The 14,732-nt window shown below is 37.2% G+C and overlaps 1 protein-coding gene across 4 annotated transcripts in view; it reads right to left on the reverse strand.

Moving 5' to 3' along the window:
- The window catches only part of PIK3R1 (phosphoinositide-3-kinase regulatory subunit 1), a 61,408-nt gene that overhangs the window by 18,156 nt on the left and 28,520 nt on the right, over positions 1–14,732 (reverse strand). For 2 of the 4 annotated variants that reach the window (XM_054184667.1, XM_054184668.1), the window contains 5 exons: positions 9,370–9,462; positions 7,597–7,671; positions 4,563–4,694; positions 3,342–3,543; positions 3,048–3,127 (listed from right to left, as the gene is read on the reverse strand). In XM_054184667.1, coding sequence (XP_054040642.1) covers positions 3,048–3,127; positions 3,342–3,543; positions 4,563–4,694; positions 7,597–7,671; positions 9,370–9,462 — 582 coding nt within the window. Of the gene's footprint in view, positions 1–3,047; positions 3,128–3,341; positions 3,544–4,562; positions 4,695–7,596; positions 7,672–9,369; positions 9,463–11,892; positions 12,008–13,079; positions 13,125–13,707; positions 14,063–14,732 lie in introns of those variants that run through there. The other 2 variants (XM_054184670.1, XM_054184669.1) reach the window with 2 other exon arrangements.

Genomic DNA, 14,732 nt, shown 5'->3' on the forward strand with positions numbered 1-14,732 from the left:
TCATAAAACAGATCTGATTACCAGTTATTCAAAACACCAGCCATTTCTCCAATCTTACTTCTCCTGCAACATTACTTTCTCTTCACCTACTGCACACACAGGCACAACAGGTATTTTAACTGCACTACTTTAACTTTTGTGGAGGGCTAAGCACTATTCTAATTCACAAACTAAAATGCACAGTTTGCTGTTGAACACTGTGACAGAGAAAAAAAAAAATTAAAAATTAGTCGAGAGTTGTTCTGTGATAAAAAAATCAAGTAATGACCTAGGAGTAACTCCTAGTTTTGCTTTTTGGTGTGCAAAGCATCACTGTAGCTGTAAGATGTCCAATTAAAGATGCCCAATTTAAGATACTAATTTTAAGATATATTAAGATATAAGGTCCAACTGCATACTTTCTATTGCTTTGAGGTAAGCAGGATAATTAGTGGGTGATGTGATATGAAAAAACCCCGCAGTTGTGCAAAGATCTCCTCCCTATTCAGCTCAGTTATCCCCAACACTACATTTAATGTATCTACGTACTGTTTAAGACACCATAAGAACTTCATGCACAGCTTGTTTTAGACAGAATGTTTTAATCCAGACTTGAGAATAACAGAAAGAAAAAAGAAAGGAGGAAGTTTTCACTCCTGTCTGTAAAAAAGAGAAGAAACCTGGCAGCATTGTCTTCCCTATTATCGCTTAGTTGTCCTTACATTATTTTCAACAGTAAGATTCTTTCTGCTTAAAACCTCTTAACTTCTGCACTTTTAAAATTCTATTATAGATTGTCATTCTCAGAACACTTATATGACAAATAAGTTATCTTTTCTAGGAATCTTCCTTTTATTACAATGTTTCTAACTATTTTTAGGGAAACGAGCTACCACAAGCAATAATCTTGAAGATGATAATCCTGAAAAACAGATCTTAGAGTCTTTTATGAGAACTATAAAAACAAAGCACTTCAGATGATCAGGTCAGTGAATGATTTGGGTGTGGAAAAGAGTCTCGTGTCCTAATCCTGTAAACTTACACAACATTCTATTAAGACTCAACTTTTGAAAATTATTCAAGGAAAATTTACAGAGCAGAGGCTAGCTAACCGTAGACTACAAAGCTTGAAAACTGGTATCTGAGGTTTTTTCCAGCACATTGATAGATGTGCAAATGTTCCACTGAAAACATTCCACTGCCCCGAATGGACTTTGAAGCGCACGGGGAAGGAGTTTTATTTTTGAAACAGATCATATGAAAAATCCCAGGAGGACCCTCAAAATAAACCGTTGCATTACAAAATATTAATTAATGCAGAAGCAATATTAAAAACAAGCAGACGTTAGATTACAATTACTAATGTCATGTCAAACCCTATAAATGTGATGGATATAGCCACATTTCTTCAAGCACCCTAATGATACTCTCAAGATGACTAGACTCCTTGTCTTCATTATTAGTTCTAACATCAACAGCTTTCACTTTTATACTTTTCTCACATGAAGCAACTCAGGACAATATGCAAGTAAGTGATCTCTTAAGTGCAACTTAGGAAACTCTCACTTTGAAACTTAAGAAGCTCTCACCACTGACCTTACCTTTGTAACCTCCAAATCAGTGCTTCTAACCATACAAATTTACATAATCTAAAGCATTTGCAAACATATGATTTAGAAAAATGCTATTAGCAAACTCTTTAGAATATCAGAGGATTCAATAATGTATTTTGCTTTTTAAGGCTTACAACAAGTGGCAAAGAAAATACTTCTTTAACAATGACCAGTTATTTGCTGATTCTTGGTAAAACGGGACAGTCATGAAAAGTTTGGACTTTCATGGTTGTTACGAAGCATTAGAAAGAAAAATACATAGTGGTTCTGGAAATGCCTGCTTAACTATTTTGACAAAATTCAACAAAACCAAATAGGTATAAACTAGCTGAAAACAGATGTACACTAAATGTTAGGGAAAGGTTCCTAACTAATTGAGCTGGCAAGGTTGGAAAAGCCTTCCAATCAAAGCAGTAGGAACAAAAATCTTATTGTAGGAACAAAAAATAATCTATTTTAAATTAATTTTCATTAGTTGATGAAGGGGATTATACAACGCGCCTACATGAAATACATGAAATAAAGCATTTTTCTGTTATTGTTTTTCTGATGCTGTGTTTTGGCTCTTCAAATCTTAAGCAGTCCTACAAATCCCACTGCCATGAAGTTTACCTTGTACTCTGAATACAGAAGGAACAAAGCTACAGCCTGCCCTATGCTTTGTTCGAATCTTCTCTGTTAATAAGGTATAAAAGGAATTACTTTAGGCTAATATCTAAAGTCCTTTTGCGTTAATAATTTCCTTTGCACATAGTTAGCAACTCTGCCTCGTTCCTACCAAATATTTGATTTAAAACCAGGGATTTTTCATAGATTAGAAGTGGGTTTTACTGTTTGTTGGCTACATTAGATACTAACTCACAGGAACAATACAAGTGTAATCTGACTTTCCTGAATGGAAATGGTTTTGATATTTTCTGCATTGTTTATTGATATTGAGAAATAAATCTTTTGAGTCTCTGGATTAAAAACTACATACATGTAAATAAAGGAGAAAATCTTACTTTCTTCCAATGACCTCTATGGGGTATTGTAGTTCTATGAAAATTTGCCTGGGAGTAAGGTGAAAGTTAAATAAAATCTCCAGAATTTACACCCCCACCCCTCCCTGTCACTGTATGATATGCATTCTATCGGTTTACAGGTCTTAAAAATTCACAAATTCCTACTCACAGTCTACTGAAAAATAAATTAAAGTTCTAAGGCTGTACAAACTATGGCTACAAAGAGGATTTTAATGAAAAAGACAATTCCTTATAAAACAAATAGACAAAATATAAAACAATAAAACACTATAAAACATATGAACAACTTCTACTTAGTTCTGTAATTACACACTTTTGCATTAAGCTTGACTGAAAAAGAGAAACAATGAGCATTTACAGTCCTTAAGTTGAATTTTAATATTTAAGAAAACGATGGTATATAACTTTTAAAATTATAAATAGTTTTTACCTGGTACAGGCTGTCTCTCATTCCATTCACTTGTGATTAAAACCTCTAGGATTTTTATGTGGTGTTCAGTATTATCAGAGCTGCAAGAGATGGATTAGGCAGAAAGAATTAGGCAGAAAGAAAAAATGCAAGAATTACATTAGAATTATTCAAAAAACATAGGCAAAATTTACGCCAATGCCCTCCACATCAGAAGTAAGGAAAAAAAATCAGAAAATTAATTCATTAAACTTACTTTTGTACATAACTAACCTATATCGACAGTACAAAATACAATAAAGATGATCCACGTACCTTGCTATCTGGAATTTGAAAAGCAGAGGGCTGAAAATTTCAGCCAGAGACCTTGCATTCAAGAGATTTTTGCTGGAGGCTTTACAAACTCTGAGGAAATGTTTCAGCAAATACTGGAGTGTGAGCCAATACTGGGGAGGTACATTTGGAGATCTGATGAGTTTCTTCAGCAACTGAGCATGTTCCTCTGAGCTCTGCACTTCTGCAAGCAAAGAAATAAAAGGCTTTTCATATCAGCACAGGAACACGTAAAATGAAACTATACATGACTGCTTTGGAAGCAACAATTTTACAGGAAAAAAAATAATAATTCTGTCCTTCACTACAGCCGTTAAGACTTCTTTCTTCTTTTGAAAAGAGTGAAATGTTCAGGGAAGAGTAAAGAACAAGTATTTAAAAGTCAAACGGAAACAGATATGCATTTTGGTAAAAACCACAATGTGTTCAGAGTGTACTGGTAGAAGACTGTCTTGTGTTTAGCGTCACACATGATTGGGTAATTCTGAGATGCACTAGATAAGTCTCACAGGTGCTGTGCTAACTTTGAAGGTTACCAGTACAATATCCCGTCCTGAGATATATAACAGAATACTTGGCGCATGTGCTGAAAGCTTATAAGCTGTACTTGTTTGAAATGACCACTCTAGATGATGAATCTTACATGCATGTATTTCTTACTTCATAACCTGCAGCTCCCAACCTACTGCAGAACACCATGACCTCTAATACATTTACTTTGTCAGCACTGATAAAAAGTTAAAAATTAGCTTTCTGCATACAGATAAGTCCTTGATTTTTCCTCCCAGTTCTTCTACCGTCATTCTGCCTACTAAAATGAAGAGAATTGTATTATCCCTTTTATTTTCCATTATGTTTACCTACATAGGTAAATAATGCATGTCTAGATCTGAACTGAAACAGCTTTCATTAAAAGCTTTCATCAAGACCAGGTTGGATGAGGCCTTGAGCAGCCCGGTCTAGTGGGAGGTGTCCCTGCCCATGGCCGAGGGTTGGAACTAGATGATCTTTAAGGTCCCTTCCAACCCAAACCACTCTATCATTCTATGATTCTAAAAGTAGTGAAGTTATATATGTTTTCTGGGACACTGCTAGCTTGTGCAGAAACTTCCTTTTTCTGTAGGTGACAGCTGGACCACCAGATATTCAGAATCTTAGTAACAGCTTTTTTGTCTGACACTTGAAACAATGTGATAAACATACCTTGAGCTACAGAAATCATGTCACTGTAAACAGCTGCTGGAATGATGGGATTTGGCAGGTCCAGGAGATACCTCTTGAGAGCATCTGATAAAGTGTGCACATCAAATGTCTCTAAATCCAACGAAGAGGCATCTAAAGGGAAAGAGCAACACACTTTTTAGGTATCAGAAACTGAAAAAAATATACAGGCTCATGATATTAGGGCTTTATACCAAGCCAAACCTGCTAACTTACATTTGGTTTATGGGGAAAAACTAGTAAGAAAGAATGTAAGACACCAAGAAATATCTTTGAGATGAAGACCATACAGTGCTCAACACCATGCCCAAGCCTTTGACATCTGATGAATCAATGGCTTCCACAGCTGTGTGTGGCCTTCTGTCATATATAGTGCAGGGCTGAACTCTCAGTAATGGTAGTGACTTGCTGCACGTTGGCAATGTTACGGAACATCAGGATATTTTTAACAGGTCTCTGTTTTACCTGTAAATATTTTGTGTAAGAAGTAATTATTAATCAAGGGTTTGGGCAAATGCAGCTTGTCTACTGGTAGCTACTTCTATTATGACTGCAAGTTTGATTAACAACTTGGGGCTCCAAGTCCGTAAATATTTACGTGAGTAAGTCGAAACAAACGTGCACATGCAGAACTGGGTGCCTGGTGTTTTATGCAGCTGTTAGGATTTATCTTGTAAAATCTAATATCCTTCCAGGATAGTTATGACTTGGGCTAAGGTCCGGGAGTGTCACATGGAGGACTACTTGTTAGTGCTGCAGCAAGGAATATCAGCAGCAAAAATTAAAGTAGGGAAAACCAGAAATGCTTACTTAGTGCAAGCAAGATTACGGTTCATCTTAAAACATGAAAATCTAGCATACTAAAGTCCTAAATGTTTTACAGAAAGATCCACATTTGGTACAAGAATTTAGAGGTATTAATACTGACCAACTTTCTAGGCTAGCCAAGTCCCCCATAAAATAACTCCTGAAACTATTTGGCGAGTTTAAACCAAATTCAACAGGGAGGTAAGGAATCAGATATATGGTGTGTCTGCACATACTGTGAAAAAGCAGCCAAGAGGAGGTAGTGAGAAACTTAGTGCTCTTCCACCTCCTTTCTGTTTTCCTGAAAGGAAAGCTTGCAGTATGAGCTCAAATCTTATCAGACATCAAAGAATGTGCATGAGAAAAAAGCCATTATGAATGGCGCAGGTGATAGAAAACTTGCAGTGTGGGTATGCATTCTACAAGAGCAATTACGTGCAGAGAATCCAACCACAAATCCGTAAGAAATAGTTTTCATTAGTTTTGTTGCTCACAGGATGTTTTTTATTTCATAAGCCAAGTTAAATCCTGGTTCTTTCAGGGCTGACCCATTCTTTGAAGTATATCCCAAATTATTATAATGAATACATGAGTAAGAATAAACTTGTGGTACTCTGCAACTCTCTGGGTGTAACATCATCAACAGACCTGAACTCTTCCATCTGCTGAGCTCGCCAGATGCAAGTCATCTTTGATTCTGGAGCTAGATAGCACTGTGTTGAAGCTAACAGGCAGTTATCCAATTAATATGGAGAGTATTTTAAACCATAAGCAAAACAGCACACTAATGCAGTGCACAACTTCGAGACCAAAGCTGACATTAGCACTCAGCTAATTCAAAGAGAGCAGGCACAGATGAGATCTGTCTGTGTCCACGTATCTGGACACCCACTGCACCAGCTCTGTCCTGGAAGATTCTGATCCTATCTTAGAGAGAACTCAGAAAGACACACTGTTACTACAGGGTAAATTCCTGTTTTCTTCTCTCAAACCTAATTACATTTTAAATAAGAATACATGTAAACCACAAGTTCTTGATCTAAGGAGATAGACGAACCTTTCATAAAAGTACACCTCAGTTAAGGACTTAAAAAGAGATTCAGATAAATTAAGAGAAACATTCAAATGGGCATCATAGAAAATTTGTATTTATCTGGCCTGAAAAATATAATTACAATACTAAAAACATGGCTTAGGCTGCTAGCACCATGTGCATATCTCCTCTCCCTGCTTGCACTCATATACCTCTTCACTCCCACCACAATCAGCAGAGGACAGGAGGCTCTTTTGATTTGAACGAACAGACAACTCATAGTATCATCTCTCATTTATTTTGCTAATATTTGCAATTACTAAAAATGAAGAGAATTAATTCGAAGTTTGAGTTTGCTTCCTTTGTCCTTTGGCAACATGGCATGTAGCCAGTTTCATTTTCTAGCGCTTGTATTTTTGTGCTCTTTTATGCAAGTGCAAGCTCACACCCCACATTGCACCCCAGCTTGCAAAGGCATCATCAAGCACTCCTCCTACAATAGCTCCTGATCTCTCATACTGCAACTGAGTGTTGCATGCCAGTATATTCTGGCCTGGAGTAGAAATAAAAAAAGAGAAGGAAATACATTTCATAAAACTTGAATGGGTGTGTGGTGTTAGTGGTGTAGCTGCATTTTACTGTCCAAAACTGAGAACACAGCCTACTGCAGCAATATTAATTCAATTCTCTCTTTCCCTTCCAGCATCATCTCTGTAGCAGGCAGGGAATGTGCAGCTATCGCCTTCCCACCTACTGCACCAAAAAAATGCACACAGAGAACCATATGTAAACAAATGGCCATTTGTTTACAAAACAATAACCTGCGGCCTTACAGGAATAGTGTATCTTTATCTTGCTTCTGAACAAAACACCTTGTTTTTCTCTGTACAGCTAGATTCTCAGTCCTTTAACAAGCAACTGATCAAAATATTATTAAAATAGTTATTCTTGGGAAAAAACACACAGTGGAGCCATGAAAAAAAGACAACCTGTAAAAGTGAAAAATACCTTTCATATTAAGTCTAGAAGTTGGAAACCTTTTTAACTTGTATCTGTCTTTTTAATATTATATTATTCAGAAGCAGCACATGTATATAAACTGAGTAGAGGAGCAAAGAAAAGAGGAGTCTGTCCACAAAATTTGTCAGATGCTTCAAGGAAGAGAACTGTACTTACCACATTCAAGAATTTGTCTTAATTCTGCTGAGCTGCTTGACCCTTGTGTTCCATACAAAGTTGAGCACTCCAGACCTTCAAAACAAAATTGATGGCATATATTAATATTCTAGTGACTGTTGCCATGACACAACATACTTCTGTTTTCTTCAAATAACTACTTGCAGTATAAATTAGCAACATTCTCCCACCACCACCCACCTACCACACTACAGAATGTGACTGCTTTTTAAGGCTGTAAGACACCTCTTTGTACATGCAAACTGCTGTGTCTGCAGAAAAAGCTGGACAAGGAAGATCAGAGATGCCAGCAGTCCCGTGTATTCTGTACCACCCTCCACCCGCTGACTGTGGAAAGCCAGGACTAGGAAACAGATTCACATAACCCAGGGAAGAAAACAGCTTCCAGTAGGAACACAGGAGACAGATCTTCCTTTACGCTCTACGTGCCAGCTGGAAACATCATGTCTTTCAGGTGGATAATAAGTGAGCAACCTGAGACAGGCCACCTCACAGGAATGGGACAGGGACATGACAAAAGTTCTGACGTGTCCTAATTAGCTTTGAACATTTAACTGAGACCTCTAAGTTACAACCATGCCTAACTTTTGGCATCCTATGCAGTCAACAGAGACAGAGCCCATTCTATGGGACCGGCAACCCTTAGGTAACCTTTAACCATCCACAGAGCCCATAACTTCATAGTGCATGTACGGTGAGTGTCACATCACTGGTGTGAGAGCAAATGTCTCTATATATGTCACATAATGTGTCTGATAATCCATATGAATAAAAGACACCAATATAGTGTTTTCATGTGAAAGATACTGTTTACAACTTCCCTACTTCAGTGAAAATAGAGAAGACACAAGGGAAGAGACAATACCCAGGGATGCAGAGCACCAACGATCTAACAGCATCAGTGTTATTTCCTGGAAGCAGTAGTTGCTTAACCAACATTAAATACTGTCACTTCTCAATATTAGCAAGCTCCTACTAATTCAGGAAAAGCTTATGCTCTCCTAAAGTGTCAGAGCAGTATGTGAGAACTTGTGTCCCCAAGGACAGAAGCCTGAGTCTAATCAGAATACCACTTTTCCTCTTGCTCCCTGGCTGTAAGGCCACTGAACGAGCAGGACTCATGGAGCGGCTACTTACCTCACCAGGACTATGGACGTAAAATCAGAGGAGGAGCCAGGAGGAGAGAAATTGAGCAAAAGAGGCAAGACATTGTAGAAGAAAGGGGAAAGCCTCAAAAGGATGGACAGACACCAACATGGTAAAGCAGGAGACCAAAACACCATAAAAATAACACTGTCTGCCTCAGCATACAGCAGCAAAAAAGAACTGGCTCCTGAAGCATATAAACACTTCTTATAACTTTTTCATATTTAATTATCTTTTTTTTCCCCCGCTTTGGGGAAAAACATTACTTGTTTGACTGTGTATGATGGCCTTTCCACAATTAACTTAAGGTGCTTATAGGTTAGAAAAAACAAAGCAATACCAAATGCTTCCCCTTTACCTTTCAATAATATTTACATTAGTTATTAAATGTCATTTGAGGTAAGCTTTGTTTTTGCTCCTACAGTCCAAGTAGCCTCTACTGAGCAGAAACCAATGCATCAAACCTTAAATGAGATTATTTCATATCTGTTAAGTAATGTGATGCATTAGCAGCTCTAGAAAGGGGAGATGCCAGCTCTGAATCTGATTCTGCAGTCTTGGCTCACATAAGCAACAAAAACCTTGGTAAATCATTCTTCAGCCTACCTTTCTTTTCAATTGTCTCCACTATCTTGATAAGAATGGGAGGAGCAACATCAGGAGGTGAAAACTGCTCCATAAGATCTGGAAGTGAAAAAGCTGTAAAAGAAAAAGAAGACAAATAAGCCAAGCTACAGGTGTATGTAATTTCTGTTTATGAAAGTCATGACACACAATGCAACCAGTCAATTTTTAAGTACAGAACAAACATCCCACTTGTCAGGCCTAAATGACAACACTCCACAAGTAATCAAAAAGCTGAATAAAAATTATGATAATTGCTTTTTTATAACATTTTCTTTTAGGGTCTTCAGTCAGTCCTAGAATCACTCTCCATATCGCCTAGGAAAATAAAACACAACAGAAGTTTGCAGTCTATGGATGGGCAAAAATACAGTGCAAGGAAGAAAAGAAAAAATCTTTTGGTGTGAAACATTTACATCCAGTGTGCACCAGATAAGGGAGCTAAACACATCACCATCTGGGAGTTGCTGATCCCCTGGATAAAACTGACTTTTAAGGCCTGAAACAGCAGTACAAACAAGTATTGCACACTTATACAAAAGTACAGTAACTTCTGTTTGCTTTCAATTTTCAGGCATAATGCTACTAACAGTATATTTTTCTTGAAGCAAGAATTTTCTTTTCTACAATGAATGGATAAGAACAATGGATAAGATCAGAAAGGGACATTTTGCAGATTCAAGCAAACCTGCATACGGATTTTATTCAGAGTCAGTCTTCATGCAATCTGGTTTCCTCATGGAGAGAACATACTGTAAAAATGGTCTGGGTCTGTGATGTGAGGCATGATCTATCTCTAAATGCACTATTTTTGCCAAAAGAGTAACTCAAAAATTTTAACTCTTGGAAAGCAAGAAGGTTTACATAAAGATTATTATTAAACTACTGCCAGAAACATCTGGCATAGTTTGATGGATTATGATTGATAAACAAAGCTTAATCACTGAAGTAAAAGTTGCCAGTTGCCTAAGCAATGGTGATCTCTGCCCAATTAAACTCACCATGGACAAATAGAGAGCAATTCTTAAACACACATGCCCATATGTGCCTGCATGCATGTGTATACATATATGCATGTGCATGCACACACTGTATTTCTAGAAAACTTAAACTGGCCAAAATTATGAGGATAACTATGTAGAAGAAGAAGAAAAAACACAACAGCAAAATATGAATAGAGAGTTTTTAATTAATAACTTTGAGATACCAAAAAAATCAAATATACCACAACGGAGAAAGAGAAAGCAGACAATTTTGGATGAGAATTCACCCTGCTTTGGAAGCAACCATTATACAACTTTCTAAAAATGCAAGCAATTTAAAAGTGCTGAGACAGCAAGGAAGGTGCAAAAGAAGTTTGGAAATGCACAAAACGGAGGAGAGAAATTAAAGACAATAAATAATAACTATTTTTGAACTAGTAATCAAAGTGGAGCATACTGGGACACAGAGACATGCCCCTTGCAAGAAGAAGCAGAATGATGGTACGATAATGGTGGAATACTTTCATCATTCATTCGTAACTGAGAAGGACATTAGAAAAGTATCTGTTCGTCATAACAGTTTCATTTAGGACGCCCAGAACATAAGCATTCAGGAGTCCCAGAAGAGTTGTCTAAGCAGATCTCTGGCCTGCTGATGTTAATTTTAATGACTTGTGGAAAATCAAAGCAATTCATGGGAATCAAAAGAGTTCTAATGCCCGATCTGCACTCTGAAAGGACAAGTAAGATGACTACACACTAGTTACATGATCAGTCCTGGGCAAAAGAAAGGACTAGACTGATAGGATAAAGCAATAAAAGACAGCACTGTAAGGATTTTCTGCATAGCTTTTTAGAGCATAGGTTGTGTAAAAACCACACTACTTCCTTCCTTGGTGGCACCTTAGTTAGCTGAAAAATGTAAATTAATAGACATAATAAACTCTAAAGTTTTGTCAGATAGTTGACCTAGTATAACACTGATTAAAAGCTAAATTCAAAGAAAGCACATGTTATATAGGTGTAGCAGATCTCCAAGTATAGTTATTAATGAACAAGCTACTTGGGCAAGGAATGGACTTTTAATCTCTTTATGTCTTCAAGCCACTTTCAGATTCCATCTGGAACACCTCTTTTAGCTTAACATCAAATCTGCTTTATCAAACACAAGCTGGGCTCAAATGGATGCTGCACTCCAAGCAGCCTCTGCTGAAATACAGACCATTTGATTTGTAATATTCAGACCAAACAGTTCCTTTTGATCCCAAACTATGAATCTATCTTACGATGAGGGCAAATCTACTGAAAGAATAAATGAAAGATCAGAGCAGAGTCATACGAAGGGGTATGCTACGAAAATACTCCAATAATGAGATACTAATAGACTCACAGAAAGCTAAGGGCATAAAATGCATCCCTTATATGGTAGCAAAGGAAGAACAGGTTTTAAGAACAGAGTGTACATATTTTTACTTATGAAAGCAACTTTCTGCTCCCTTAGGTAGCTAGTTACATCGAGTACCTTTCTCCTCCTTGCATAACAGCAATGAAATTGCATCATCTCTGAACAAAGATGCTCCTCTCATAATTCCAGCTGGAGGCAGCATGCAGCTAACAGTCATCAGTCTAAACTGAAACTGGGGAAAGAAAGGAGAGACAGAGAAGGAGAAACAGAGACAGGGGATGGAAGTCAAACCTGACAGACACTTGAAACATTTCAGGTGACAGCTTGGCAGTTCAGGGATGGTCCATCCAGGCCCTACTGAGCAGCAGAGAGAACTATGCTTTCTCGCATTAGCCAAACTGTGCCTTGAAATGATGACAAGAGATACACTCCAAATACTATAAAGTGTATTTAGAAAAATAATTCAATTTCCCACTAGATTTAGATTTTCTAACAAAGTGTATTTAGAAAAATAATTCAATTTCCCACTAGATTTAGATTTTCTACATGAGGGATTGAGTCAAAGCAAAGCAAAAAGGAGAACGCAATGTCAGTGGAAGACTTTAGCTCATAGGAAGCAGCCCTTGCAGGGTGACAAAAGACACGACAGAAAACTGTTTGTCTCCACGGGACATAAGGAATGGAGTGGGTGTAGACCTTACCCAGATTACCTAAGCAGAGAGTGTCTCTCTCTGAACCTGTCTGATGCTCCATAAGCAGGATCATAGCTTAAAAACTAGATTTGTATCATAATTTGTTACTGAATCTCTTTGTTTTACAGTATTCTTGGATCAATAGCATTCTTAGTGAAAGTGAAAGGCTTTTGGAAGCTATACATTTACCTTTCTGCAAAATCTATATTATGTCTACAGAACATATGTATGTAAAGCAAATATCACATTGGTTAAAAGGAAAGATATCCAACAGTCCTCTGCTACCCTAAAATATGCAATTGGATATTAAAATTTTAGGAGTTCAGAGGATTTCTGATGTCTCTTCCTACATCCCATTCCTTTTCTCCAAAACTGGAAATTTCTATCTACCGAAGACATTGATGAACTTTTAAATATGAAGAGAGCGTTTAAAATCATGACAATCTATTCCATAAATACATAAACTGTAAAATACTTCTGTATTTGACTGAAAACTTGGGATATTCACCTCCCTTTTAATACTACACACACACTGGTGAGTATAAACTCTACAGCAAAGACACAAGCAAACACATACACACACAATATGGCAGGTACAAAACCTGCAGTTACCTTCAACACAGCAATGGCAGAAGAACACATCTAAGTCACACAGCTATAGTGCTCAGCAACAGTGAAAAAAACTTCCACTTCATCAGCATGTAAGAGATGGCATTAACAAATTAAAATCACTTAACCTCCCACTTGATCTAGAATTTACTACTCATTGCACCATCTCCAATATAATTAACTCATAGCATCATACTGACTTGTACTTTAAACTTCACAACTTTTGCACAAAATAGAAAATTATGTTAATTTAAGGGCATAAGGCCTCACGAAACACACAACTGTTAGAAAAAGAAGACTTAACAGTATTTATAGAACTGAAGACAGTTTATAACATTTACAAAGAAGACAGACTGATTTTGAAACTGTGCCCTTCAATTTCAAAATGCTGCAAGGAAATGGCAGAGGCTAAACTGAAGAAAACTGCACCTAATTTTGGAAAAAAACAATTTCACTCCCAGAGACAGAATATAAATTATCCTTGAAGAAGTCCTGCTTCTAGATTAGGTGTTCCAGAAGAAAACTCAGCATGCATATTGAGATCTGCAGAGGGAAAGGAAAACTTTTCAGATAGGTCAGTTTTAGTAAAAGAGAAGTGAATAAAAGCTCACATGCAACCTGCATTCAGTACCTGATTTCAAAAGTATCTTTTGCTTTGAAGCATGGTGTAGCACAGCACAGAGGTTTGGAGAACCAAATCCACTCTTAAGAATCTGAGTAACTTTACTGATCCCTTTGCTACAATCCAGTATCAGTTTTTCACTTAAAGCAATCATTTTTCCCCCAAATTCCTGTAATTTTTTTAAAATTCCATGGTCTCCAAAATATTAAGGTTCTGAAAGCTGTCATACAGTTTTTGTGTCTTCTTTCTAGTCACAAGTCTGGTGGCGGGTCTCCAGATAGTAAGGAAGCTTCTCATGACACATGATAAAAGCTGGATTTTCCACTAGCTCTATTTTTACCTTGCCACGGTGAGAACCAATGAGATGAACCACAAGCCAGGATTTGCTCCAATCTGTGAACTCTTCCCCCTCCCTGATACAGACAGGCCTGAACAGCTCTAAGGCAATGGCAACGTGTGGGAGATGAGAGCATACCTTACGTTCAAGGGTTGCCAACACAGCTACAAAGTGCAAGATGAAACCAGCACACAGCTGCACCTTTTGGAAGGGTTCTCAGTAAAAAGAGATACTTTGGAGTTAGTACCTGGCAACGACAAGTGGAAATTTAAAGCTGGAATTTGGCTTCAGATGCTTCTGAGCCAAATCTTTCACTACTGCTAGAAGGATGAAAATGAATATTAAAAAAAAAGAATATAACTTAAAATGTAACAGTACACACAATGGAAAGGAGTTTCATTTCTAAATATTTTACAGGAACTGTATACTAACATTACTTGAATGTAGCTTTGAGTCAAGATTACTCCATGCATGTTCTTCCCTTTTTAGTAATGGCATATATGTTTGTGCACAGATATTGCGTTCTATGACAACACAACTCTACATAAATAAAAGTATAATATTTGAAAGCTTGGGTCTGAAGATGATCATAACTGGCTTATGTGCATGCAGATATATCCTTTAGGCATGCAACTGTATCCCCTAACATAGTGAATTATGCATTCATGGATTTACACATATCCTTGTTTGAAAGTCC

The sequence above is a fragment of the Rissa tridactyla genome, chromosome Z, assembly GCF_028500815.1.
Source record: "Rissa tridactyla isolate bRisTri1 chromosome Z, bRisTri1.patW.cur.20221130, whole genome shotgun sequence".
Lineage (NCBI taxonomy): Eukaryota > Metazoa > Chordata > Aves > Charadriiformes > Laridae > Rissa > Rissa tridactyla.